This window comes from Dioscorea cayenensis, chromosome 6 (assembly GCF_009730915.1).
Source record: "Dioscorea cayenensis subsp. rotundata cultivar TDr96_F1 chromosome 6, TDr96_F1_v2_PseudoChromosome.rev07_lg8_w22 25.fasta, whole genome shotgun sequence".
NCBI lineage: Eukaryota > Viridiplantae > Streptophyta > Magnoliopsida > Dioscoreales > Dioscoreaceae > Dioscorea > Dioscorea cayenensis.
This window is the reverse complement of record NC_052476.1, coordinates 20,891,710-20,917,670: the sequence shown is the minus strand read 5'-3', so window position 1 is coordinate 20,917,670 and position 25,961 is coordinate 20,891,710. Positions and strand designations below refer to the sequence as shown.

Genomic DNA, 25,961 nt, shown 5'->3' with positions numbered 1-25,961 from the left:
GATGCAAATAAATATATTTTTAAAATTTTTATTTATAATGTGATATTGTCTAGGTTTTTAGGCTCACACTTTATAAACAAATCTAAAAAATTAAATAATAAGACTGATTATTTTATTATAAAATCATAGGATTTTCATGGATAAAAAGTTTAAATATATATATGTAATTAGATTAAGTTTGATTTATTTATATAACAAGAAATTTTAAAAATAAATTTTGACCAACAGATATGGGTTTAAACAAACAAGAAAAATTGAGTTGTTAAAAATAAGTAATTTCAAATTACATATAAAAAAAATTTGTTGGATATTATATATGTCAGCATAAAACACGTGGTTGTTGTTCATATTGTTATCAGTGTAAAAGATGTGGTTGTTGTTGAAATATAACCGATGGTCAAAAATATTTTAAATAATATTATCTATTTATCTGATGTTAATTAAAAAAATTAAGAGTGATGAGCTACGCAAATAAATATATTTTTTTAAAAATTTTACTAATAATGCAATTAAAAATGTGAGAAATTAAGTAAGATTTATGATAACTCAGTAATTACCAACTTTACAAGGGGTGTAATGGAAAAAAAATCATCATGGATCTCAATCATGGTCAAAGGAAGACGTTATATATAAATTTGAAGCAATAGGACTAATTAGCAATATAAAGATTTTACAAGGAGTAAAGTGCAAAAAGATCTATTTGAAGATCCAACGGCTGAAAATCGACCACGTGGAAGCATTGATCGTTAAACCCTCGAAAAAGAGCGTGTGGGGTTTGGAAGAGGGCAAGCTCTCTCTCGAGCATCGCTAATGGCGGCGAAGGAGCTCGGGCAATCGAAGAAGAGGAAGCGCGATTCCCTACCAGCCGGAGGGGGGGAAGAAGCCAACCCGTAAGCTCCCGGACAAGGGTTCCGGGAAGCCGCTGAAGGCCGCTGAATCGAAGCGTTTGAAGTCCAATAAGCCCGATGATGGTGCGAAGAAGAAGACAACCCCTGAAACTCCAAGAGAGCGCCGTTTGGCGGCCAAGGTGTGATGTTTTTGCTGTTATTTGTACTGTTTCATGGTTTTAACTGGGTTTTGGCCATCTAAGTGTAGGAGATGTCTGAAGCTAGGAAGAAGAAGAGGAAGCCGCATTATAGCCTAGAGAAAGTATGCTTGATTCTTCTCTTTTTAGTTCCAGCAATGTTATTTACTATGATTTTGTGGTTGTGGTGTAGGAGATGAACTGAATGTAATGTTTTGTGTGTTATCAATGTGTTTTAGCTGCTTTGTATCCTTATTTAGGCAGTATATCTATATATCTTTGATAAAGGTTGAATTTTTTTTCTGTTTTGTGATGAGCGTTATGTGCATATTGAGCGTTCAATTTACTTTTGTTTGTGTATGATATGGAATAAATGATCAGGAACTTTCATTACTATGGGAGAAAATGAGGCGAGCTAACACCGGGAAAGAGGAGAAATCCAAGTATGTTGTGAATTTGCTGATAATATTATGTTAATATCCTTGCTTTCAGCTGAAACTTTTCTTTTCGCTGGATTGTTTAGGTTAATAAGTGAAGCCTTGCAGAAAATGAAGGGAAAAACCCTCGAAATAGCAAGTTCTCATGTTTCTGCCCGTGTTCTTCAAGTAAGTTCTTCTCTGGTTGTTGTTAGTATCTATATATTATCTTGAAAGCTTTGATTATTCTTCACATTATTATCTGAGTCTTTGTGAGCTTTTTATATTTCAATTCTATTGCATTGTGGTTTGCTTCTGCCTTTGGATCATTTATGGATATTTTATTGTGGTTGTAATTCTGGTTATAAGTCAGCTTTTTGTTTGATGCTGACATTTTCCTGTATCAGACATGTATAAAATACTGTTCACTAGCAGAAAGAGATGCTGTGTTTGAGGAACTCAAGCCACATCTCCTAAACCTCTCTCGGAAGAAGTATGCAGTACATCTTGTCAAGAAATTGCTAGATAATGGTATGTTGAGTTAAGATGATACCTTGCCTTTATTTCTTGTGTTTTAAGATCTTTCATAGACTGTTTACACTTTCTCTTGTTTATGCTTGTCTCAGCCACGAAAAAGCAGCTTGAGGGTTTCATTTCATCTCTCCATGGCCATGTTGCTTCTCTTCTCCGACATACTGTAGGATCTGCAGGTACGCAATATAATTAGCAGAGTAATTTTTGCTGAAAGATGAGAAATGAATGCAAGCTCTTCTCTCTGATTTTCAGAAAATTATTTTTTTTTCTCAGGAACAATACAATGCATAAAGTTTAGTATTTACTTGTATTTAAATTTGATGAACGCCATGAGATTGTATATGCGTTGGATTGTTGACAGAACTGATCATGGGCCTGATGAGGATCCTTCTCTTTTCTTTCAGTGCTACTTCTGTAAATTTGTGCATTGATTTCTGCATGTTAGTATCAAAATTGGTTATGTGTGAACAAGTAAATACTAGTTCCAGGTTTTGTTGCATTTCTTGCTAATTATATGTTAAGAAATTGTGTTAGTATGATTATAGATCAATTCTTAGATCTTTACTTGACCTCCTTGCGATAGGGCAGGCATAATGGTTGCTACCTGATTTGCACCATCATTGCAGTTGGGATCCATTATTAACAGGAGAATTTTTGGAAGGTGATCTAGGGCATTACTAAAGAAAATTATTCATGTACAAGCATGCATGCTTGTATGAAGTTAACGTTTCTCATATAATGTACTATACTGCACTGCAATGATTATCCTGTGGCTCATTAAACTCTCATTTTTTTTTTTAATTTTTGTGCTTTTAAATCTTTGAGTAATGTATTCTATATGCTTCATCTTTGATGATGTCTGATCGCAATTGTTAGTCTTGAGCTTTTGTTTTCCATAATTTTAATGATTTATACACACAGCAATTCTTTTTTCTAATCAGTTTCTTTCCATCTTTAGTTGTTGAGCATGCATTCCAATTGGGAAATGCATCTCAAAAACAACGCCTTCTGATGGAAATGTACTCCACTGAGCTTCAACTATTTAAAGATCTGACCAGAACAAATGCAAGCAGGTATAGACCAAGGTTATTGTTTTCCTGCTAGTTATCTGCCTTTGATTCAAGATGTATCATGGTTATGCCTTAAGGCTGTTATTTATTTCACTCTTTCAAAGGAATAGAATTACAAAAAAAAAAAAATTGGGGGCAATTAATTATGCACAGGTATAGAGAAGTATTATTTTTTTCCCTAACCTCTTCAAATATTTTGTCCACATAACTGTAATTTTGATACTGAAAGATCATCCTTGCGCCAAATTTTCCAGGTTGGTGGATATAATTTCCAAGCTTGGATTACAGAAAACTTCGGTTTTGCAGCACATGATTTCTGTAATTGAGCCACTTCTGGATAAAGGGAATTATAGATTATTCAATTGTGCACGCTGCACTGGTTGAGTACTTCACAATTGCTGACAAGGTAATCTCAAACAACCTGATCCGTTTAGTGTGAAGAATTTTAAAATTTTCTGTGCTATTTTCTCTATAAATTTCTTTTCCTTAATGAAGTTTGTGAACAGACATCTGCCACAGATGTGATCCAACAGTTATCACCACTTCTTGTTCAAGAGTCCTCTGTCATTGACGAGGATCAGCCAGCTTCTCAGTTACTAAAGAATAAGAAAAGAAAGAGGACTAAAACATTAATCCCACTTCTAGTCAGAATGATGTGCACAAGAGATGGACTGAAGATTGGTGTCCTCTGTATCAAGCATGGAAGTGCAAAGGTAAGTTACAGCCGTCAGTTAATGATTCCTTTATGTTTAGTGCTCCTTTTTACTGGGTTTATAATAGATATGTTCTGTTGATTTACAGCTGAAATGATAATCTAGATCATCTTCTTGTTTCTCATTTGTGTGCAATATGTACTACATTTCCTGTTAGATATTTCTAATGGGGTGTTATTTTATTCAACTATTAAGTGTGCTGTTTTCCTTATCAACCAAGTTTGAGGCATCTCTAATAGTGATGTATATTATTCGATGTTTCAGGAAAGAAAAAAGATTGTAAAAGGCATGAAGGATCATGTAAGAAAGCTGGCTCTAGATCAATTTGGGAGTCTTGTAAGTATTGTTTGCTACCTCTCTAAAGATGCCATTTTTCATATTATTTTCTAAATCATGAATACTGTGTTGAATATTGTGAAGGTTTAATTTTATTTATTTTAAATCCTTACATTATTAGGCCTAGCTAAAGAAGTTTATTGTTTTTTGAGCTTGCTTCAGCACATCAAAGCATGAGGAATTTACCATTCTTTATCACTGATGTAATTTGTTGTGTATCCCAGCTGCTCATCTGCGTTTTGTCTGTTGTTGATGATACAAAACTTGTGACAAAGGTCAGTAAACTGTACATCTTTGATTTGTATAATTTTGACTGCATCACCCTGATCGACCCTATCATTTTCCATCATCAGATTGTCATTCGAGACCTGCAAACAACTATAAAGGAACTCATTCTGGATAGGGTATGTAGTGATCTAAATTATGTGTTTTGATTCTTGGATTAAGAATTGGGCTCAAATTTATCTGGTTATCAATACTGATTTACGGTGCCATCCCACCAGAATGGCAGAAGACCAATTTTGGAACTACTTCACCCGCGATGCTCACGATATCTTAGCCCAGATGACTTGGCTTGTCTCAATCTAACTGTGCCATCACTCTGTTCACAGGTAGACTTCATTCTTATTCTTCATTTCTATTTTAAAATTAGGACATGGATGACATAGTCCCAATTATTCATTTCAGAGTGACGATAGAGATGGCACTGTTAACCTAGACTCAAACGAAGAAATGAAATCTTCCGAGACCATGGTGACAGATAACAATGCAAGTGAAACCCTCAGCAAGGACCTGCATTCAACACCTGGAAGCAAGAAGGATCCTCTAGTACGGAGACAGGAATTACTGGTGGATAGTGGATTTGCTGAGGTGAGTGAGACCTTAAATTTGGGCTTATATTTCATTCCGAGTTCTGTTCACTTTGCTGAAGATAAATCCTGGTTATCATTTTGAAGGCAATCATTGAAAGTTGCATCGAGAATGTTGCTGAGCTGCTCCGGTCAAACTTTGGCAGAGAAGTGCTGTATGAGGTGAGTGATTCATTTCTTTTTTGTCAAATTTGAAACTTCTTGTTTAAATGTATGGTAAACAACAGATCTTAAATCATATGTAAAAAATATGGATAAAAGAGAGCTATTTGGTTTCCGTCATATTTAATGTTTGCTCATATAACCGTTTCTTTCAGTTAAATTGACCCCTTCTTTATCGTGTTGCTCATTATATACTTAACCTCTATGCAGGTAGCTGTGGGAGGAGCTGATGGCATTCTGAATTCATTAACCGACAGAATCGGTGCCTTGCATGAAGCTATAGCCTCCGTGGCCTCACTTCCTAAAAAAGAAGAATCCGAAGTAGAGCATGTTTTCGAGAATTTCCATTCCAGCAGGACAATTAGAAAACTAATCCTTAGTTCCCCCACGTTCGCGACCACTCTGTGGATGAAAGCCATGAAAAGTAAATGTGAAATGTGGGCGCAAGGACACAGGTAATTCTTCTATACAAACAAATTCTCACCGTACTTTTATCCGATGAAACTGTAAAAGCCTTCTTTCTTATTTGTGTGTTTTGACGGTGGTTGCAGTTGTAAGGTAGTTTCTGCATATCTAGAATTGTCCGATCCGAATGTTAAAGAAATGGTGAAGTCCGAGTTGCAGCCTTTGATAGACCGAGGTGTTCTTAAATGTCCCGGCCCCAATCCCGATCATAAGCAAGCAAAAAAAGAAAGTTGATCGATCATTGCATAAATTATGTAATCTGGATTTGAACAAAGTCTCAATGTAATGAGCAAAAATTTTGTAGAATGTTATTGATCAACTTAATTCTTCAAATTATATCAATCAAATTACATACTATCTATCTAAATTTAAAAAACAGCTTGTTTGGCTTCTGAAATCAGGTGTGCTTTTTTCTAATCTGATAAAGAGGAGATTCACATTTAATTTCCTGAGGTTTCTGAAAGATATGAGTTCTCTGATGAGGGTAACCAGGAAATGAAAGCCGATCCGAAGGATCAAAGAGCGGTGAGCCTTCTCTCGATGCTCGGTTTGCTCTTAAACAATTCTCGATCACTCTGTTCTCTGCTTTGATTCTGTTTTGCACTTCCTTCAATGCCTGTATCATTCGGCGTGACTTTAATCGATCGGTATCACGCCTGTTGTAATGTTCTACAGGGCTTTTCTGCAGTTTTCTCCGGCATTCTCTGCAGAAACTATTCCTCTCTGAATCGAATGCTTTTCGCTTCGATTTGTCTGTCAGACATGCATATCCCTGCCAAGTAAATAAATAAATAAATTCAATCTTAATTTGGATAATTTTATCGATGAATTCGAATAACTGGAAATGCACAAAACCTCGGAGACAATCTTGAATGCAACCTCAGCTTTTGGATGCCTGTTTTTATCAGGATGAAGCTGCAATGCTGCAGTGAAAATTAATCTAACCATCCATTAAAAAACAAAATTAAAAAATGTAAAAAAAAAATGAAAAAAATTACCCAATTGATGATATCTCTTTCTTATAACATCAATCCCTGCATCTTCATCAACCTATTGAACATTAACAACAGTTAAATTCAAGAGAAAAAAAAAGGGAACAAAAAAAGAAGAAGAAATGAGGATTGAGATCATACACTTAGAATTAAGTACCAATCAACGAAAACAGGCTTCCTGATTGAAGAACAGTGATGAGTGCATGAAGAGTATGAAGATGAAATGTTGCAAATCTCCATCACTAACTTTGATTTGAAATCCATTTCTCTATCTCTCTGTCTCTAAAGAACATGGATTTATTTTAAATAAATAAATAAATATAAATAATGATGATTTGGTTTGAATTTTAATTAAGAGTGTTGTGATGGTGTTGGTTGGGTGTATAAAAAAGATTGCTTGATGAGTGGAACGGTTTTCAAGAAGTATGCGGCGTTTGAGGAGGGAGAGTTTTTTGAAAGCGTGGGAAAGAGTGAGAGGTTACCGTTGGGCCCCGCACGTGTCTCTCTCGTGACCCGTTCCCCCCTTTGCTTTGCTTTACTTAATTAGCTTTAATAATCTTACTTTTTTTTTTTCTCGAGAATAGATATAGTGCTCACTATTAACGATCTTTGGGTCAATTGGTATATGGTCCATTATATAGGGCATTCATTTCGGAGAGAACCCGAAATCGAACCTCATGCATAACGCAAGGTGAAGGTACGTGGGTCGGCGTTGAGCTTTGCTCCCCACACGTGTACATCGCTAGGTTCTAGTGCTTGTCGCCTTTTTTTTAAAAAAAATAATAAAAAATATATATAGTGCTCACTCGTTTTTTTAATAGTTACAACTTACAAAGTATATTTGGTATTTGATAGTTGATAATAACTGTTAGATAATGATTTAATAGTATTATTTATATAAAATTATGTAGAATTACTGTTATTTATCATGTATGATTAATATTCGGTATTTTTTGGTATTGTGTATGAATTTGCGGTACTATGTATAAATTGCCATAATCTTTAAATATAAATCTAACTGCTATTATATGACGCTTCTAGATTTGAGATGCGTCATCTATATATATATATATATATATATATATGAGCATCCATCATCTACAAACATTCATATCAACTATTGGATTGAAATCTAACGGTTGTGCACTGTTTAATCAACCCAACTAAACCTTAATTAATAATAATTGTAGCTCCATAATGCTTATTGTGCTCAACTGCAGACGTTCCCTCTATATAAATATATGAGTAAATCTATAATTTCATTAAATTTCCACCGTTTTGTAAATACTTGAAAATATGGGATTATTATATTTATCATTGTGTCCAACTAATTATTTTATATTATTAAATAATAGATAATGAATAAATAAAACACTTTAACATTGTATATATAAGTCTATAGTTTATATAAATTTATAAAAAAATACATATTTTTATAAATAATAGAATAAAAACTTCAAGATATCAAGCAAAAAGTACTTTTTAAAAATAAAAATGAATTGATAATCAAATATAACAATCCATAGTTAACTATTATTAAGGATATATATATATATATATATATACATGTGTAATTAGGTTTTTGTAAAGGCTTTTTAAAAATAAAAAGAATTAATGATCAAATACAAATGTATTATAAATATACGTTAAAAAAAAATCACTTTTCATTTTCTCAAACCTTTTGTATTTTATACGGTTTTTTTATGGGAGCTCATGACCTTGATATTCTCACACGTTTGTGCATTTTTTTTTCTAAAAAAAAAAGATATAAAATATTTGTTACTTTTTTAATTGGTTTGGTTAACCTAACTCAATTAATTGGTGCAAGTAAAAGGGGTATGGCCCCAACAAACCTATTCTTGCTTTTGAAGCTAAATTTTATTGGTTTATTTTGACACTCAATCATTTCAATGTATATCGATAATCGATTGATTAACAATAAATATAAATAAATAAAAAATAAATTAAAAGTCATGTTATTTCATGTGTATCATATTTGAGAAACTACAATTATTTGGGGGCCCAACAAGAGGGAGACAGACATTAACACAAAAGACAATTCCAACCCCTATTTATTATTTTATCTTTTGATTTTTTTATATATTTATCTTTTTATTTTTTTATTGGAAGATTTATTTCTAGGCATAAACACTAGTCACATGTTATTATGAAGTTGAGGATTTATTTACAATATTTAGTAACAGAGTAGATCTCTTTTCAATAGATGTTTTTTCTATGTATGAAAATTTGAATTTATAATTATTTTTTTAAGTTAATTAACACGGCAATAGAAGCTAATAAAAGTTATTTTATAAATTTATAATATAATGTTATATAAAATTGACCAAATTTGGATACCATATTAATAAATAAAAATAAGTATTTTTATTAATAAATAAAAATATAGAAATGTCAATGACATCTTAGTATATTGGTATCTTCATTTTGGGTAAAGTGTTCACTTCAGAAAAACTAAAGATTCAACTTCAAAGTCCACATAAAGTGATAGCACATATGCTCATTGATTTTATTTTACTTTTATATATGTTATTTTTTGACAAAATTAACAAACGACAAAACAAAGGATAAATGAGTACGGAGGTGCACCAGTTACTTCATGTAATCTAAGAGATTTGAACTCGAAAACCTTTAATCACAACCACAGATAGTTATCATTGGACTAACATATGATTCCTGTATTTGTCATATTTTGTATATATACACACACGCTACACTACGGTAAAATGAAAAAAAAAACCTTTTTATTTTATTAATTTATTTTTTTCACCTCTATTTAATATTGACATTTTAGTATGCAAAACAAACGTATAAAAAAAATAAAATAAAAAATAAAAAATACACATAAATATAGGAATCTGTCCAAAGAGATGCTCTTATTATTCCACAGAATCCCATCCATTAATTACCAGAATACCCTTACCCTAGCCTCCTATCTCATCCGTCCACGTATCCAATCCATGCAATATCCACCGTCCGATGGACACAGAACACAACTGTAAATATATCCTCCGGTCAGGGGTATTACGGTAAAATCACATACGCCAAGCAAACTCCAGCAAGCTATAGATAGTAACCATTGCGATCCAGAGAGAGAGAGAGAGAGAGAGAGAGAGTTCTAGGGTTTCTCTCATTCGAATACGATGTGTTTGCCGGCGAGCGCAAAGGATACGGCGGAGGAGGAAGGCGGTGAAGAGGGCGGAGATCGGAGGAAGGAGGTGGCGGCGATGGAGAGGGGAAGGAGGAGGATGCCGGATCGGGCGCCGGAGACGAGGATGGAAGCGGTGGCGATGTCGGCGTTGACGGTGAGGTTCGTTTGGGCGGAGACGATGGGGAAATGGCCACTCGCGGATCTATTGATCGGGGTCCGATATCTCTCGGGCCGACAGGTTTGTAAACCCGATCCGTTATCTTATCGGGTTATCGGATCCATTCGTGATTATTAAATGCGTTTATTCAATCTTACGTGGCATTGCTGACGGAATTTTATGCACTTTGGCACCTGAAAAATTATAAATTGCATGTTTGTTATATTTGCCATTTAATTCCTATTTTGTTGTGGAATTCTAATTGTTGATCTTGTGGTCCATTTTGACATGGTATATATATATATATATATGGCACTCTTTTGTTTTGCAAATAAGATGGGGCATGGTACCTAAAAGTAATTAAATACAACATAATTGTATAAATTTTTTATATTTTAAAAATTGTGGCATAAAATTTTGATCTTATTTTGTTGTGGAATTCTAATGGTTGATCTTGTGGTCCATTTTGACATGATATATATATTTTGCAAATAAGATGGGGCATGGTACCTAAAAAGTAATTAAATACAACATAAATTGTATAATTTTTTTATATTTTAAAAATTATGGCATAAAATTTTTTTGTTTAAGGTACAATAGCACCAAAAAGCAAGTATTTGTGTTGTATATTGAGCATCAATGTAGAACAATATAAGTATTTTTGTTGTAATTCAATTATTTGTACTGTGTTATATTGTTTGTATTGTTCTTATCTGTGAATCTAAAAGAATTTAATGAAAAGTACTATCAGCAAAGATCTACTCTTTTGTACAATTTTTCTTGTACCACTTTGACTAGTTTAGAACATATGACACTAAAATATAGGTAGGCCAAAGAAAAAAGATTGCTTGGTTTGTTCTTGGTGAAAATTGACAAAATATTAATTTTAGTCGATAAATTGAAATTTTTTTTTATCCTTTTAGTTTTTCCATCTTATGTGATTGTTGTCATGGTAATTTGTTGTTTGATGCAGTAATTTTGTTTTTTTATTCAGTTGAGATATCAGAAGAAGCAAAGCAAACATGTTTGTGTCGTTTTGGAATAAAAATGAAATCTTTGTATAGTTTATAAACCGAGATAATAATTTTTTAAGTTCAAATGGCGAGAGATGAATATTTTGGTATAGTTGATAATGCAATTGATGGGAGAAAATAATGCATGCTATGTCTTATTATAATGGTTGAAAGGAGAATTAAATGGAGTGGGATTAGAGTTCAATAATGTCAATAATTGGTGAACATGATGGTTAAGTGACTTGTTATGAATATTATCCATGAAATATTTCACTGTCAAGGTGAGATGTAAATATGTTATGTAACCAATGCTCTCTCTCATTTTAAGTGGATTTTCCAAAAACAGTAGAATTACATGAATATTGTGAATATAGGAAGTGTAATTATTTGCACATTGGATTACAGAGAATGAAGCTATAATGATATATAGTGTTATTAACGGGACTGAGAAGATGATGCTTGAGTGATTTGTTCTGAATAATGTACATGAGTTGTCTTATTGCGAAGGCAAGATGTAATGCTCTCTAACTCGTCGTGTATTTCCAATAGTTGAAAGAATAATTCAATGGAGTAAAATTACATGAATGTTATAAATAAGGAGTGTATTTAGTTTCACTTTTGTATTTCAGGGAATGAAGCTATTGTATTGTATTGTATTTCTCAAGTGCTTATTTCTTGTGCTGTTTTTCAGGGAAATTCTGGAATCTTACCATGTTTGAATACTGGAGTGAATTTTATAGAACTAAAAGGGCCTGAAGTCATTGCAGAATTAGCTCATCAGTTAAAGTTGTTGACACTTTGCACGTTATTTACAGCGAAAAAATTTCCAAAGTTTTTGAAATCTGCTGGCTATTCTCAACAACAAGTTCTTCAAAAATCAAAGCCGGGGGTGTGTGCGTATTCGAATAACCTATAACCTCCAATAGTAAAGCTTTTTTTTTTTCATGATTATTACCTTTTAAGATGAAAGACAAGGTTGCATGGATTGAATTTTCTTATTTGTATACTTTTGAATTGTAATGCAGTTTCTGCGGCCGTATTTCACAATTTTACATGATGAAAGCAACAAATGCATTGTTGTTTTGATTCGTGGGGCTCGTAGTTTTAAAGATCGATTGACTGCTGCTACTGCTGCAGTGGTTCCTTTCCATCATTTGGTTATACAAGAGGGCAATCTCTGCAATTTAGTCTTAGGACATGCGCATTGTGGGATGCTTGCAGCTGCCCGTTGGATTGCGAAGAGTGTTACTCCTTGTCTTCTTCGGGTAATTAGTCAAAATCCAGATTACCATATCAAGGTAAAACATTCTTATTTTCATTTTACATATGATGCACTGATCCATGAACCAGTTTTGCAAATTAAACATAAATGGTGCATATTGTACTTATTTTTGTTGTTGTTGTTTTTACTTGTGAGATTTTAGTACTTCCTTTTCATTATTAGATAATCGGCCATTCATTGGGTGGTGGTATTGCTGCAATTTTATCTTACATTCTTCGTGAAAGGGAAGAATTTTCGTCGAGCTCATGCATAGCATTCTGGTCCAGGCATGTACTTTGCATTTATTTGCCAATTTGCTTATGTTTCTTTGTTTTGTAGAAAGCCACCACGTTTCTTGTATCCTAAACCTCTATCGAACTTCATATTCTCTATTATTAATATACTATCTATTCATAATACAAACATTTGTTGTTCTTCAGCTGCTTGCATGACATGGGACTTGGCCGATTCGAGCAAATGCTTTGTCACTTCTATAGTCAACAATTCTGATGTTGTTCCCACATTGTCAACTGTTTCTGTCGACAATCTGCGCTCCGAGGTGCATTTCTTCTTCCATTTTGATACAATTTACCATCATCTGTTTGATTAAACTGATACTCTGTCATCCCTGCTGCAAATTCAGATTGCTAAATCTTCATGGTTAAAGAAATTTTGGGGCCAATTTCGAATCACAAGATTGTTGAGTGAATTTTGTTGCTCAACATTTGGATCATGCATACCATTTATATCAACAAAAGAAGAGAAGGTAAGACTAAATTCATGTCGATGTTCTAACAATCTCATCAATGAAAAATGTAAATGCTTGTATTCTCTAATTTTCAGGCTGTAATGAAACATGAACAAAATGGGGTGCAAACTGCTGTCCAAAATGATTCCTGTGTTTGCTGCACATCATGCATAAATTCATGGCACTGCACAAAAGTTTACGATACACATCACATCGGTTCAACCGTGCCAAGATACAACAAAGAAACATCGATAGATGAAACAAGTCTGTCAGATTCTTCAGCGAGTTATCAGTTGTACCCTCCGGGTAGAATCATACACATGGTTACAAAACAAGAACAAGATACTAATAGTACTAGTGACAGTATCACAACCGACGAATTCTTCGGTATTTATGAAACTCCGAGATGCATGTATGGAAAGGTTTTTCTTTCGCAAAATATGATACATGATCACTATATGCCAGCTTATGTCAAGACAATGGAGCAATTGATCAACAGGTCTCAGAAGATGATGGTTGATGTTGTTTCTGCAGATATAATTGTGTAAAATTATGAATGAAATGCACTCATTCTTTCATTTGTTTGCTGTAAATTATAGGATTCAAAAGCTGTGTAATTGTATAGCGTGTTGTTTTAATTTATGAAAGATTGCTAAATTTGTTTCTGAAGTTATATAAACTAAGAATGAAATTTCTTTTTCATCATCTTCATTTTTTTTAAACATATATATTATTTCATTTTTTCTTACATATATATACACACTCTCATTGTGATTAGTTTTTAAACATTTAAATTTTTATTTTTTCATTTCTGCTGAAGTTTAAATGTAATTTTTGTCAATAATATATTTTAAAAATATAATTTTAGTTAATGACCTCTTAGTTTATACTATTTGGTTGAGTTCGAATCTCAGCTCACAGTGAGAGCACATTTCAGTAGAGGTATGAACTCCACACCTCTATATGTTCCTGACGTAGGTTGTTCACTTTATCAATATATATGTATGTATACATCTATGCATGACTCTGATGTAGCTGGTTCACTTTAACAATATATATATATACACCTGTACATTTCTTTGACGTAGCTGGTTCACTCTATTAATACATACATATATACACTTGTACATGTCCTTAACGTAGCTAGTTAACTTTATCCAATATATGTATATATATATCAATAAAAAGGCATAAAAGAAAAGATTTATGGTTAATTTTAAAAGAAAAAGCCAAGAAATATATAAGATCCGAACCCGAAGATATTATCGGATTCGGGTCCACACATGTTTTTTAACCCGACCCGATACCAGCAACAAAACCCACATGAGCTTCTTTTTGGGTTGCCTGCCAAGTTTCAGTGCTTTCGAACGCGAAGAAGAAAGCAGAGAAAAATGGTGAGTTTTGGATCTCTACTTTTGATTCCATTTTAGATCTAAATATTTAATTTTGAGGAGATTTTGAAAATTTTTTCCTTGAATTTTTTGAGATTTTGAATTGCTTGAACCGTGATAGATCTAGGAAGAACTTGATGGTCTTTGAAAATTATGAATTTTTTTTTTCTTGACTTTTATTGATTGTGTTTTTTTTAGATCAATTTCGTGCTGTTATTTAGTCGGCAAGGGAAGGTGAGATTGACGAAATGGTATTCCCCATACTCACAGAAGGAAAGATCTAAGGTAAATTTGTTGAAAATTCACACAATTTTATGAGTTTCATAATGGTAAATTTAGTGTCTTCATGGGGATTTCTTTGTTTGTTGAATGAAAAATCTAATCTTTGTTCATTTCTTGTAAGAGTCCTTTCTTTTTGCACAACTTTGTTTCCTTACTAAAACTATTACTTCATATATTTTTGAAAAGAAAAATCATTACTTGATGTAGTTAATGATCCAAGTCATCCAACAAAGTCCATTTGAGATATTGTTGTTTGTGGGCATGATAGATATGCTTCATCTTTCATTTGAGAAATGATATTCCCCATTCTCACAGAAGGAAAGATCTAAGGTAAAATATGTCGAAATTTTCTCGATTTCTGCTGTAAATTTGGAATTTTTTTAAATGAATTCATGATGGTGAGTGTAGTGTCTTCATCCAGATTTTTTTTGTTTTATGAATGAAAATAATAATCTTTGCTTCCACTAGATTGAATTGGGTCACAATATCATCTTTTATGTAGTCATGCTTTGTTGCTCATTTCTTGTGAGAGTCCTTTCTTTTTGCATTCTTTGCTTCATTATTAAAACTTTTGCTTCATATAATTTTAGAAAAAAAAAATTATTACTTGATGTAATTAATGATTCGAACCATTTGACAAAGTTCAGTTGAGAAATTGTTGTTTGTGGACATGATAGATATGCTTTATCTTTCATGATTGTTCTTGTTTGATTAGATTATGTGATCACTTCTGGTAGACATGTTTGTTTTCTGAAATCTGGTCCTCATTTTAAAGTGTTGTGTGACATCTTGTTTTCCTTTATGTGAGCCACCAGCTATGTGAGATTGGTGGGATTTCTGAATTAATGGAGATTAAGCGATGAACTCCATGAGATGGAGCATTTAAATGCTGGCTTGTTATTAATTGAATGTGATATTATCTTAATGTGCATCCTGAATGCAATGTCACAGTATTTGTAGGTTATCCGAGAACTTAGTGGTGCAATTCTTTCACGAGGTCCGAAGCTCTGCAAGTTTGTTGAGTGGAGAGGATGCAAAGTTGTATATAGAAGGTAATAAAACAAGGGTAATAGTATAGTTTTGTATTGGCAGGGTTAACATTGCTCAAGTCTTCTCTGTTGCTTATGAATTTCAGAACTTCTCATGCAGATATGCAAGCCTTTACTTTTGCATGTGCATTGATTCAGAAGACAATGAATTAGAGATACTAGAAATAATTCATTACTTTGTTGAGATATTGGACCGTTACTTCGGCAGTGTGAGTCAATTATCTCTTATATAGATCTTCAAAATCTCTTGTATGGTTACTCACTTTTAATTACTCATTCTTTTTCTTTTTCAACATTTCAGGTTTGTGAGCTTGATTTGATTTTCAATTTCCACAAGGTGATTATTATAGCACCAAGGATGTTTCTTTTATGTTTTTTTCTTGAATCATTTTCTCATAATCTTTGTTGATCATCCAGGCATATTACATACTTGATGAAATTCTGATTGCTGGTGAACTTCAGGAGTCCAGCAAGAAAACTATAGCTCGACTTATTGCTGCCCAGGTATCAATTATTTTCCCTATCCTTGTGAATCACTAATATTTGGTTTCATCGATAATGAACATACATAAGCATTCGGTTGAATGAACGGTCCTCCATTGTTCTTGGACCATTGTTCTTACACCAATAAAAATTAGCACTTAATAACAGTTGATTTATATTTGGTTGAATGAAGAACTCAAGAATGACGATCAAATGATAGAAAAATGTTTTGCTTAATCGAAATACAACGTTAAACACTGAACTCCGGTTTCAGGATGCATTGGTGGAAACGGCGAAGGAGCAAGCCAATTCGATAAGCAATGTGATCGCGCAGGCTACTAAGTAGATACAGAGAGAGCTCGATGGTTTCAATTGATTCGCGGCCTTGTTGAGTTGTTCTTGATTCTCATACTCATTCAACGATATCGTATTCTAACACTGTATTCACAAGTTTAAATTTCTGTTCAATATTTTCAGCTGTTTGATTGGTGTCTCATGCAACCATTTAATTTTGATCAGACTAGTAGCTGTTGAGAAATGTGTTTTTAATGAATATATTCAATGTATTGTATCTTGGTCCTTCTTGAGTTATACAATTACTCTTTGCAAGTCTCTGTATATATATATATATAAATATATATATTGTTACTAAATTTATTATTATTTTTTGGAACAAGGTTAATATAAAATATTGAAAATAATTATTTTTTTATAAAATGGATAAGCCCTCGTAATCACTTCGATCGGTGCCGAGAGAGAATTAAACTTTCCATCTTTCACTTGGGAGAGATAGGGAGTTATCATTTTTCTATTGCTTATAATTAATAAAAATATTAATATTTTTGAAAATAAACCTAGATTTTTTTATATAAAAAAAATAAACCAAGATTTTTTTTCATGTTAAACTCCAAAATAGTAAATTTGTTTCATAAGGTGCATGTGTGACCATGCCATGCCTTAATATTATATTCAATAATATATAAATATATATGTAATTAAAAACAAAATATCACAATATTTCAGTGTTTAACCATTAGCATTCAAATAATTATTTTTAATTATTAAATTAATAAAAATACCAATTATTAGTCAGAAATTAAAATTTTACCTTTTAAACTTCAGTTTTAATCAAGTCAAAAATTGGGATTATTATTATTATTATTATTATTATTATTATTTTGGAAGGAAGTTAAACTGGTTTTAAATATTTCATTTAATCAATTTTCAAACAAATTAATTAATTTTGCTGAAAATATTTTAATTTCCCCATTTTACCCAATGGTGGTCTCTTATCAGAAACCCTAGCCACGCTTATAAGGTCAGTGGTCTTCCAAGAAACCCTAGCCGCTCTTCTGCCCCTCATAGACAAACCCTAGCGAAGAGGAGCGATGGTGTCGCTGAAGCTGCAGAAGCGGCTCGCTGCGAGCGTTCTCAAGTGCGGCAAGGGGAAGGTGTGGCTCGATCCCAATGAATCCAGCGAGATCTCTATGGCCAACTCTCGTAATCTCTCCATCTCTCCATCTCTCCATCTCTCCCTTTTGTTTGTTTTCTCTTAGATTTTTCCAAGGGAGTGATGATTTAGAGGTTTTCAACAATTGCTAATGTTGATCTTTTGGATCTAGATGTTTGATTTGAGCTGTAGTTTGCCATTTTTCAATTTTTTTCTGGTAAAGTTCGAGTTAGGAAACAAGAAAGTTTAAATCTTTTTGGGTATTGAGATTTCTAGTGACCTTGTCGATGTGCCTGTGTCATACTTTGTTTTTCATGGTTATGTGGAATTCTAGGTATTAATTTTGTTCTCATTGCCTTTAGTTTACTAATTTTCAATATTTTTCATAATAAATTCTGAAGAAAGAAGAAAGTTTTAATCTTTTTGAGCTTTCCTTGGATATAGTTGAGATGCCTCTCGGTTGTAATCACATATCACACTTTTTGTTTTATGGAATGTACTGATTTGATTTTGTTTCCATTGCTGATTGAGAACAACCTGATTTTATACTGTTTGATGATTTGCAGGCCAGAACATTAGAAAGCTGGTGAAGGATGGGTTCGTCATCAGGAAGCCCACGAAGATCCACTCTAGGTCTCGTGCTCGGAGAGCTCTCGAGGCAAAGAGGAAGGGTCGCCACTCTGGATATGGTATACGGATGGAAGTTATAAAAATTCAATCTTGAAGTTGGTGTGATGATTTTTACTAATTTGTGATGAATGGTGGTATAGGTAAGCGCAAGGGTACAAGGGAAGCTAGGCTGCCAACTAAGATTCTTTGGATGAGGAGAATGCGTGTTCTTAGGCGCTTGCTTCGCAAATACAGGGAGGCAAAGAAGATTGACAAACACATGTATCATGACATGTACATGAAGGTTAAAGGTAATGTTTTCAAGAATAAGAGGGTGCTGATGGAGAGCATCCACAAGTCAAAGGCTGAGAAGGCAAGAGAGAAGACTTTATCTGATCAGTTTGAAGCAAAGCGTGCCAAGAGCAAGGCTAGTCGGGAAAGGAAGATTGCCCGGAGGGAGGAGCGCTTAGCTCAGGTAAGATGATGGATTGTCACCTCATATTGTTCAAAATCCAGCATGTGCCAGAGAATTGGGTTTCATCTTTCTATTTTTTCATGGTTTGTTAATATAAGTGTATTTTTCATGCTAATCTGAAACTTTTTTATTTATGCAAGATTTTTAAACTTTAAATCATCTGGTTCTCTATTTTAGAAATTGTTTCTGGCCTCCTGTCTATTCTAGATTTTGTAATTGATGTGCCTACGTATGCTGTTCCCAATCTGCTGATTCTACGTTTTAGCTTGAATTGTCGCTCAATGCTATTATGTGCTTGACCATTGAAAACATAAATAAAAGGAAACATCTTTAGTCTTTATGCACATTTATGTACTGATTATAGCTTTGTTTTTGTAATTCTTTCGGTTTTCATGGCGTTCGTTTGACAAGATCTAGCTGTTCCCCAATTCAGTAGGAGCCTTAGTGAGGGTTACTTGCCTTTATTTATGATGGTCAAATGGCCTAGCACTGCCTTTATAAATGATACCCGATCAAAATTAAGCTTTCTACTTTTTAGCAAGGCATTCAATAGTGTATGTTGAACTTAAAGAAAAGTAAAACACCCTGCAGCATTTTTAGTATTTGCCATGAAGCGCCCTTTACAAATAACATTTGGTGCCAGATTGTAGGATTTGATATGCTTGTAAGGTTCTTTATTAGTATCATTGATTTGTTGTATATATGGCGATGAAGAAGCTATTTTTGTTCGACTGCTTTCAAATTTGTGTTTGAAGATTCTTTGTTGGTTCCCATTGACAGCTCAAACTTCCTAGCAAACTTTGTCTGTCACCAATGTATTTCATAGTCTTAATGATTTGCTCTTTATTTTAACTGTTTATCTATCCTGCCCCCTGTTATTTTCCAAACAACTTTTTCTCTGTCGAAATAAGCTAACTATCAATTGAGACCTCTTTCGCTGATGATCATATACATTTTACTATAAACAGGGCCCTGGTGAGCAACCTGCACCTGCACCCACCTCACAGCCTGCAGAGTAAGTACTATTATCTTCATTTTACAGAGATCACACTATGATGTAGTTATGATTTCTGTTGCATAGACTACCTACTTGTTTTACTTGCTTGATTTACCTGATTGCAGAGCACCTAAGAAGTCGAAGAAGTGATCGAGGACACGACCACAAGCTTCGACCTGATGTAGCATCTCCATGCAAATTACTTTTTGATGATGATGTTGACTTTGTTACAGATTTGCTTCTTTAGTTTATTTCTTTATGCCAAGAAAACTGTTTCAGACACTAATTCTTGCTTTGAACTTGTTTCTATTATTCTCTTCCATGTTTGTTCACAAATTCCCTAATGTTTATTGGAGTTAAAAATCAATCTGTCTGTGTTTGTGGTTTCATCTTTTGTTAAATGTTTGTTTGTTCTTGTTTCTTGGTTGGAATTGAATTTAATTTCCCAGGGTTTCAAGTTTTTATTTTATTTTATTTGGGCTGAAAAACTTAATTAAGTAATAATGTTATTAAGGATATACAGGAAAGTTTTTATTTTAAGTTCAGAACTCCAATTGAGGATTGCATGATGGCAAAGATAAAAAAAAGGCAAAAAACACAATGCATATATGTATATATATATATATATATATGTTTGGTGAAATGTATACTGTAATAGTTGAGCTCGGTATAGATTAAGAAGCTATTGAGTTTTCGTAGATTTCAAATTTCTTCTTTTGTTTTTCAAATATATATATTTATTTTATCTTTACTTCCCAAAAATTTGATTTTTTTATAACTTTATTTGGAATAATATTTAAAATATTTAACGGGGCTCATGTGTAAATATATCCAAATATTTGGATTAAATTAAAATTTGTTGATTATGACTATAAAAATAATGGACTTTGATTAAAATTAGAATAAAAAGAAATTAATATTAAAGGATGGGTATGAGAAAACTTCATGAGCATCACGTGTGCACGTGAGTTGGGGAATTTTTTACAACTTGATTTATTTCATACATATATATATATATATTCATGTGATTGACCCGTAATACTTAATTAATCAATTAATATCAATTAATTAATTTGAGTAGAAAAATAATCTTGGTAACTATCACAAGGTGAAGACATGGCTTATTTTTAATCATGGGTTTATAAATTTTATTTTTATTTATTATATAATATAATAATAAATTAATAATTATTTTAAAAAATTATTATTTTCTTGTGTTAAAAATTACTAAATTAAGGATAATTCAACGGGTGAGAATAAATCACATCTTGATTGCGTCATAATTACAACGGAACTAGGTCTGTCAAATCATATCAGATTTGAGTATGTGAATTTTTAAAATTTGTTAAGAAAATTTTTCTAGATTTGTTAACGTAGGAATAAAAGAAAATTTGAAAATTTGGTTATAAAAAGGCTAATGGCGCCAGAACTCTCAGGATTTCAGCCATGATTCAGTCCAAGCAGAAGAAGCCCCAGCCCGAGAAGAAGCAATCCAATGTCGCCGCTGTAAGCCCTAATCTCAATCTCTCTCTCTCTCTCTCTCTCTCTCTCTCCATCCGTGTGTGTGTGTGTGTGATGAGAAAGAGCTGTTGTTTTTAATTTATTTCTGTTTTCTGTGTTTGATGGTGTTGATTTCAATGGATTTTTTTTAAAAAAAATTCTGTTTTCTGTGCTTTGATGGTGTTGATTTCATTCAATTAGGGTTTTTTATTAAAATTTTCTGTTTTCTGTGCTTGATGGTGTTGATTTTAATGGATTTTTTTTAAAAAAAAATTTCTCTGTTTTCTGTGCTTTGATGGTGTTGATTTCATTCAATTAGGGGTTTTTATTAAAAATTTCTGTTTTCTGTGCTTGATGGTGTTGATTTTATTGGATTTTTTTTTTAAAAAAAAATTATGTTTTCTGTGCTTTGATGGTGTTGATTTTAATGGATAAAAATTCTGTTTTCTGTGCTTTGATGGTGTTGATTTTATTCAATTAGGGTTTTTTATTAAAAATTTCTGTTTTCTGTGCTTGATGGTGTTGATTTTAATGGATTTTTTTTTTAAAAAAAAATTCTGTTTTCTGTGCTTTGATGGTGTTGATTACAATTAGGGTTTTTTAAAAAAATTTAATTTCTGTTTTCTGTCCTCCATATGAGAAACCAGTAGGAATATAACCTACATGTCCAATTGAACTATGAGCTAAAGGTTTTTTGACAATCATTTGGGCCATGGCGGAAGCTGTCTGCCAATCCCACCATTACCCTTTCCTGCAACCTGTGTAGTTTAGCAAGATATCCTCGGTTGCAGAGGATATCATCTATGGTTCATTCAGTTAAAAAAAGCTTCAGCAGGATCTTCCTTGGCTAGGCCCTCCCTTACTGAAACTGTTGCCGGTAAGGCATTAGCAAGGGAAGCTTTTTTAAGGATTTTTTTTTTAATTTCTGTTTTCTTGTTCCATTTTGTGGTGGTTTTGTGTTGGTGTTGGATTATGAGTTGCATTTGTTTTGATATTAGTTTAAGTTTTTGTTTTGATCATCATGAGAAGTGTTTGGATTGAGGGTGAATGAAGGAAAAGAAAGGAGAACTTTTTGCTTTTATTTTTCTTTTTCTCAATCTAAATATAGCTTTGATGTTTTTGGCATATCTTGGATAAAAAAGATGTGTTTTTCAATGAGTTTGATTCAAGGAATTTGATCCACAATGAAAGAAACCTGGAATTTATGTAGATCAAAAAACACAAAATTTATGTCAAGGTGATTTATGAACTATGAAATTCATTGCCTTATTGTCGTTCTTGAGTTATTGTTAGTACCTTGCTAGTCCTTTTTGATGCTCAAAGGTTCTTAAACATTCATTCTCAATGTGAGTTCTATTTGTGATGGATCAGAGCAAGCATTGATTTTATGATCAGATTTGTGTGTTGTTGTCTAGGTAAAGAAGAAAGGAAAGGAAGTTGATTTACCACAATTCCGGCCTCAGCTAAATGCCTTAGGTTTAAAAATTATTCAAATCACAGCAGACGGTAATTGTTTCTTCAGGTTAGTAGAAATCCTTAGATGCATTTAGATTTGTAGGTAAAAAAGATTTTTCTTTTGTGGCTATGTTTATTTTATTTGATTTTTTCTTGACTATTGTTCTTTTGTTTTTATCTTTTGTAGAGCTCTAGCTGATCAGCTAGAAGGAAATGAAGAGGAACATATAAAATATCGACATATGGTGGTGAAATATATATTGGTATGTTACTATCTTCAAGTTGAAAATCATTATGATTTTTGTTTCAAGTTCTCCATATATTGATCTTTTTTGGTGTGTATGTTCATCTTTTCATTTATTCTTGATATGACCAAGTAAGCTGATTTAGTGGTCACTGACTGTGCTGTACAGAATCATCGTGAGGATTTTGAGCCATTCATCGAGGGTGATGTCCCTTTTGACAAATACTGTCATTCCATGGGAAAGCAAGGTACATGGGCAGGACATATGGAGTTGCAAGCAGCATCTCTTGTTACAGGAGTGAATATCTGCATTCATCGAGTAAGTTCAGCTTTCTAATATGCTTTTGTCAAATGTATGTGTCTGAAATCCTTTTGAACAACATATGGATTCAACTGTTCATATGATTTAAGTGTTAGTGACAGTCTATTTTTCAGCTCTAAGATGGAAATCAGGTTTTTTAACTGCCATGATAGTGCATGAAACCATTAAGTGAGGTGAATTTTAGCTTAGTATATAAACAATAATAATTGCAATTTGTTGTTTAAACATGGGACTTAAAAGTTAGGATTAATATAAATTCATCTGATTGTGTAGCAAACATATTCCGTTCTTTGAGGAAATGAGTGTTAGTGAGGTACCAGTCTGTGATTTTATTGATGCCTGAACTTGTGCAACTCTTCTCACATTTAATTGACCATATCTGATATATTTGCAGTTTAATTACATGTCAGCGTGAAATTGGGACTCCATCTTTTTCTCAATCCCACCTCACATTTAACATAACTTTAATTCACTCAACTGTCAATTTTAGCTTAGACTCACATGTGATCAACTTGTACCTGTAAACAAATCAGACTAACTTTGTGAAGCTTATAAAACTGAAAGTATTTTCCGTGCAGGCTATGTTCCCTCGATGGTACATAAGGAATTTTCAAGGACAAGAAGCAAGGATGATTCATTTGTAAGTCTTCATTGTTCATAAGCAAAATTTCAGTTGTAAAAACACTTTGGGAAAGTTAAAACTTGATGTTTAGGCAATTCTATTTTGATGGCCTGTTTGACTCATTTCTCTGTAATAAGTTTTCTCATACTAACTTTCATTACACTTTATAATTAGATGCTCCTAATACAATTCTAATGAATGGCTTTAACTGATTGCTGTGAGTTCATGTCAAATGTTTGATAGTATGTTATTATGTGTTTTGAGTCATTTTATTATATACAGATCTTATCATCATGGCAAGCACTATAATAGCGTCCGTCTACGTGAAGATTCTTGTGAAGGACCAGCTAGACAGATCATTATTAAGGTTTCTATATATATATATGATCATTATGCTTTAAAAATGCGGTAGAGAATGTTTTCATTATATAACATAGTGTGGATATTCTAGACATAAATAATATTTGATCTGTTGTACAATGATTCTTACGATAGGCGGATTCAGATATTCTTGTCCCCAGCCATAACAAGAAAGTGTCATCATGTCTACCAAAAGCTGCATCTGTCAAGATGGTAATGTCCGGGACAGGATGTGAAAATTTTGATAAAGCTGAGCAGGTAAGAAATACTCTTGCAAAAAAAAAGTTCATATTACTTTCTTACATCCAATATTTTTAATTGTGTCATAGGTTTTGCAAGAATTTGGTGGGGATGTTGATGCTGCGATTGAGTATTTGATAGCAGAACAAGAAACGAAAGATTGTGAGAATGATGACAATGACATTCCCTCCGAAAATAATATTTCTAATGGTAATTTTCCATCTGAAGATGTGACAATAGCACAAAGTTCACTGGATAGTGACTCTCAGTCAGTTACTGAGCATAAAGTTCAAGTTGTTGATAAGGTATTTATGATCGATTCAAGCATAATCACATGTCATTTACCAAAGTAAAACTGTAGTATAGACACTCATTTTGATATTATTATTATTTTTTCTTTGTTCAAGAAAACATCAAATAATAAGCAATGTTCTTGCGGGTCGAAGAAGAGATACAAGGCTTGTTGTGGGTCGGGTGTCGCAAGTACTTCTGCAGTAACCAACAGGTGCATTTTCCCATTTATTTCTTATCATACACTTCCAATCGATTAACATTGCTATTGCCATAACATAAGCTTGGCAATTATGGGTTTCATGCTATTGATATTGATCAATCTGCATATTTATTTCTCTCTTAACTTTATGGTCTGCTTCATATATGCTTTCAAGAATGACATGAAATATATTACTGATGATGATGTTATAAAACCACATCATCATGATTTTAATGACATAATAGTTATGAACTCAAATTTTCAACAAAGGAAAATGTTCTTGAACTCTCTGCTTTCTGTGCTTGATCAGCAATGCCAAATGTACTTCTAGCAAGGATAGAAAAGATAGAAAGAGCTGTAGGAGAAAGGAGGCTGTTGGAGAAGCTGAAGAAAGCCGAAGCAGTAACCAACTTGATCTCAGTGCTCTTTGCCTATGAAGATCCAGTTGAGGGATGCGAACTTATGCCGGTGACAGGCGGTCTATTGTCTATCTCATCTGTTTATTTGGATTCATATCAAGTCAGTTTGTGTGAATCATACTTGCACAACTTTACATATAAGAAATGAATTGCTAGATTTAGTAACCTAGTTGATGTACAAGTGTTTTTTTCATATTAATAAAATAACTTGCTTCATGGCAATTCAAGTATCACTGTAGCATGACATTTGTGATTCATATCATTGAATGAGTGTAAAAGAAGAATGTCATGGTGATCAGAGCATGATGAATGTTATGCTGGTCGGAGAGTAATGTGACATTGAGGACTTGTTTTTATACTGAGTTCGATAACAGGGGATCGACCGGGAGCGAAGACGGCGAAGAGAGTGATGTGGAGGGGTGAAGAAGATGGATTACCAGCACGTACGCCCAGAAGTTTACAGCAGAAAAGGTTTATACAAGAATATCAGTGGGTTATGGCAACTGGAGTCCCTTATATTATTCCAAGGTTGTAGTTTATATATGAGTGAAGGTGGTAAGACACATTAATTAGGGTTCTCAGGGGTGTCAGAGATTTGATCAGAGTAGTGCATGCATGAAAGAATTAATGAGTTACAAATA

General features: G+C 33.1%; 6 protein-coding genes across 6 annotated transcripts; 5 read left to right on the top strand and 1 right to left on the bottom strand.

The window, feature by feature from the left end:
• Positions 1–814: 814 nt before the first annotated feature.
• Positions 815–5,939, top strand: LOC120263261 (pumilio homolog 24; the record flags this gene model as incomplete). Its single annotated transcript, XM_039271127.1, is given in 18 exon segments — positions 815–1,027; positions 1,096–1,149; positions 1,406–1,467; positions 1,548–1,629; positions 1,848–1,971; positions 2,067–2,150; positions 2,933–3,047; positions 3,299–3,392; positions 3,394–3,450; positions 3,551–3,757; positions 4,022–4,093; positions 4,318–4,368; positions 4,447–4,497; positions 4,597–4,704; positions 4,781–4,963; positions 5,050–5,124; positions 5,335–5,579; positions 5,676–5,939. Coding segments are annotated over 18 exon segments (2,025 nt in total), but the record flags the coding sequence as incomplete, so codon positions are not given.
• A 34-nt stretch (positions 5,940–5,973) lies between these two features.
• LOC120263260 (dnaJ homolog subfamily B member 9) lies at positions 5,974–6,821 on the bottom strand. Its single transcript, XM_039271126.1, has 4 exons — positions 6,723–6,821; positions 6,588–6,639; positions 6,445–6,512; positions 5,974–6,361 (listed from the first exon to the last, which is right to left on the bottom strand). The coding sequence occupies exons 1-4, from the start codon at positions 6,819–6,821 to the stop codon at positions 5,987–5,989; spliced, it is 594 nt and encodes a 197-aa protein (XP_039127060.1). The 3' UTR covers positions 5,974–5,986.
• Positions 6,822–9,695: 2,874 nt separating this feature from the next.
• LOC120264012 (diacylglycerol lipase-beta-like) lies at positions 9,696–13,567 on the top strand. The gene is made up of 7 exons (XM_039272004.1): positions 9,696–9,988; positions 11,612–11,809; positions 11,946–12,218; positions 12,365–12,459; positions 12,614–12,740; positions 12,825–12,947; positions 13,025–13,567. Exons 1-7 carry the CDS (start codon positions 9,743–9,745, stop codon positions 13,475–13,477), a joined length of 1,515 nt encoding a protein of 504 aa, XP_039127938.1. The 5' UTR covers positions 9,696–9,742; the 3' UTR covers positions 13,478–13,567.
• A 675-nt stretch (positions 13,568–14,242) lies between these two features.
• Positions 14,243–16,713, top strand: LOC120262975 (AP-1 complex subunit sigma-2-like). Its single transcript, XM_039270900.1, has 7 exons — positions 14,243–14,323; positions 14,519–14,605; positions 15,563–15,654; positions 15,752–15,860; positions 15,953–15,988; positions 16,069–16,155; positions 16,409–16,713. The coding sequence occupies exons 1-7, from the start codon at positions 14,321–14,323 to the stop codon at positions 16,478–16,480; spliced, it is 486 nt and encodes a 161-aa protein (XP_039126834.1). The 5' UTR covers positions 14,243–14,320; the 3' UTR covers positions 16,481–16,713.
• A 723-nt stretch (positions 16,714–17,436) lies between these two features.
• On the top strand, positions 17,437–20,052 carry LOC120263904 (60S ribosomal protein L19-3). Its single transcript, XM_039271881.1, has 5 exons — positions 17,437–17,634; positions 18,151–18,273; positions 18,355–18,668; positions 19,637–19,683; positions 19,791–20,052. The coding sequence occupies exons 1-5, from the start codon at positions 17,523–17,525 to the stop codon at positions 19,813–19,815; spliced, it is 621 nt and encodes a 206-aa protein (XP_039127815.1). The 5' UTR covers positions 17,437–17,522; the 3' UTR covers positions 19,816–20,052.
• A 968-nt stretch (positions 20,053–21,020) lies between these two features.
• On the top strand, positions 21,021–25,542 carry LOC120263755 (OVARIAN TUMOR DOMAIN-containing deubiquitinating enzyme 7-like). Its single transcript, XM_039271729.1, has 10 exons — positions 21,021–21,171; positions 22,581–22,687; positions 22,808–22,883; positions 23,034–23,183; positions 23,765–23,826; positions 24,091–24,175; positions 24,304–24,426; positions 24,498–24,713; positions 24,816–24,913; positions 25,212–25,542. Exons 1-10 carry the CDS (start codon positions 21,112–21,114, stop codon positions 25,336–25,338), a joined length of 1,104 nt encoding a protein of 367 aa, XP_039127663.1. The 5' UTR covers positions 21,021–21,111; the 3' UTR covers positions 25,339–25,542.
• Positions 25,543–25,961: the final 419 nt, after the last annotated feature.

What these genes read in the sequence shown, in the direction of transcription:
- LOC120263755 (XM_039271729.1), top strand. Translation starts at nt 21,112, where the DNA reads ATGATTCAGTCCAAGCAGAAGAAGCCCCAGCCCGAGAAGAAGCAATCC. An exon ending in ATTTTGATAAAGCTGAGCAG is followed by an intron (nt 24,427 to 24,497) that starts GTAAGAAATACT and finishes ATTGTGTCATAG; the next exon opens with GTTTTGCAAGAATTTGGTGG. An exon ending in AAGTTCAAGTTGTTGATAAG is followed by an intron (nt 24,714 to 24,815) that starts GTATTTATGATC and finishes TCTTTGTTCAAG; the next exon opens with AAAACATCAAATAATAAGCA.
- LOC120264012 (XM_039272004.1), top strand. Translation starts at nt 9,743, where the DNA reads ATGTGTTTGCCGGCGAGCGCAAAGGATACGGCGGAGGAGGAAGGCGGT. An exon ending in TTCAAAAATCAAAGCCGGGG is followed by an intron (nt 11,810 to 11,945) that starts GTGTGTGCGTAT and finishes ATTGTAATGCAG; the next exon opens with TTTCTGCGGCCGTATTTCAC. An exon ending in TCGAGCTCATGCATAGCATT is followed by an intron (nt 12,460 to 12,613) that starts CTGGTCCAGGCA and finishes AAACATTTGTTG; the next exon opens with TTCTTCAGCTGCTTGCATGA.
- LOC120263260 (XM_039271126.1), bottom strand. Translation starts at nt 6,821, where the DNA reads ATGGAGATTTGCAACATTTCATCTTCATACTCTTCATGCACTCATCAC. An exon ending in ATTGGTACTTAATTCTAAGT is followed by an intron (nt 6,640 to 6,722) that starts GTATGATCTCAA and finishes AATGTTCAATAG; the next exon opens with GTTGATGAAGATGCAGGGAT. An exon ending in AAAGAGATATCATCAATTGG is followed by an intron (nt 6,513 to 6,587) that starts GTAATTTTTTTC and finishes TTTTCACTGCAG; the next exon opens with CATTGCAGCTTCATCCTGAT.
- LOC120262975 (XM_039270900.1), top strand. An exon ending in TGCAAAGTTGTATATAGAAG is followed by an intron (nt 15,655 to 15,751) that starts GTAATAAAACAA and finishes CTTCTCATGCAG; the next exon opens with ATATGCAAGCCTTTACTTTT. An exon ending in TGGACCGTTACTTCGGCAGT is followed by an intron (nt 15,861 to 15,952) that starts GTGAGTCAATTA and finishes TCAACATTTCAG; the next exon opens with GTTTGTGAGCTTGATTTGAT.
- LOC120263904 (XM_039271881.1), top strand. Translation starts at nt 17,523, where the DNA reads ATGGTGTCGCTGAAGCTGCAGAAGCGGCTCGCTGCGAGCGTTCTCAAG. An exon ending in GATCTCTATGGCCAACTCTC is followed by an intron (nt 17,635 to 18,150) that starts GTAATCTCTCCA and finishes GATGATTTGCAG; the next exon opens with GCCAGAACATTAGAAAGCTG. An exon ending in GGGAGGAGCGCTTAGCTCAG is followed by an intron (nt 18,669 to 19,636) that starts GTAAGATGATGG and finishes TACTATAAACAG; the next exon opens with GGCCCTGGTGAGCAACCTGC.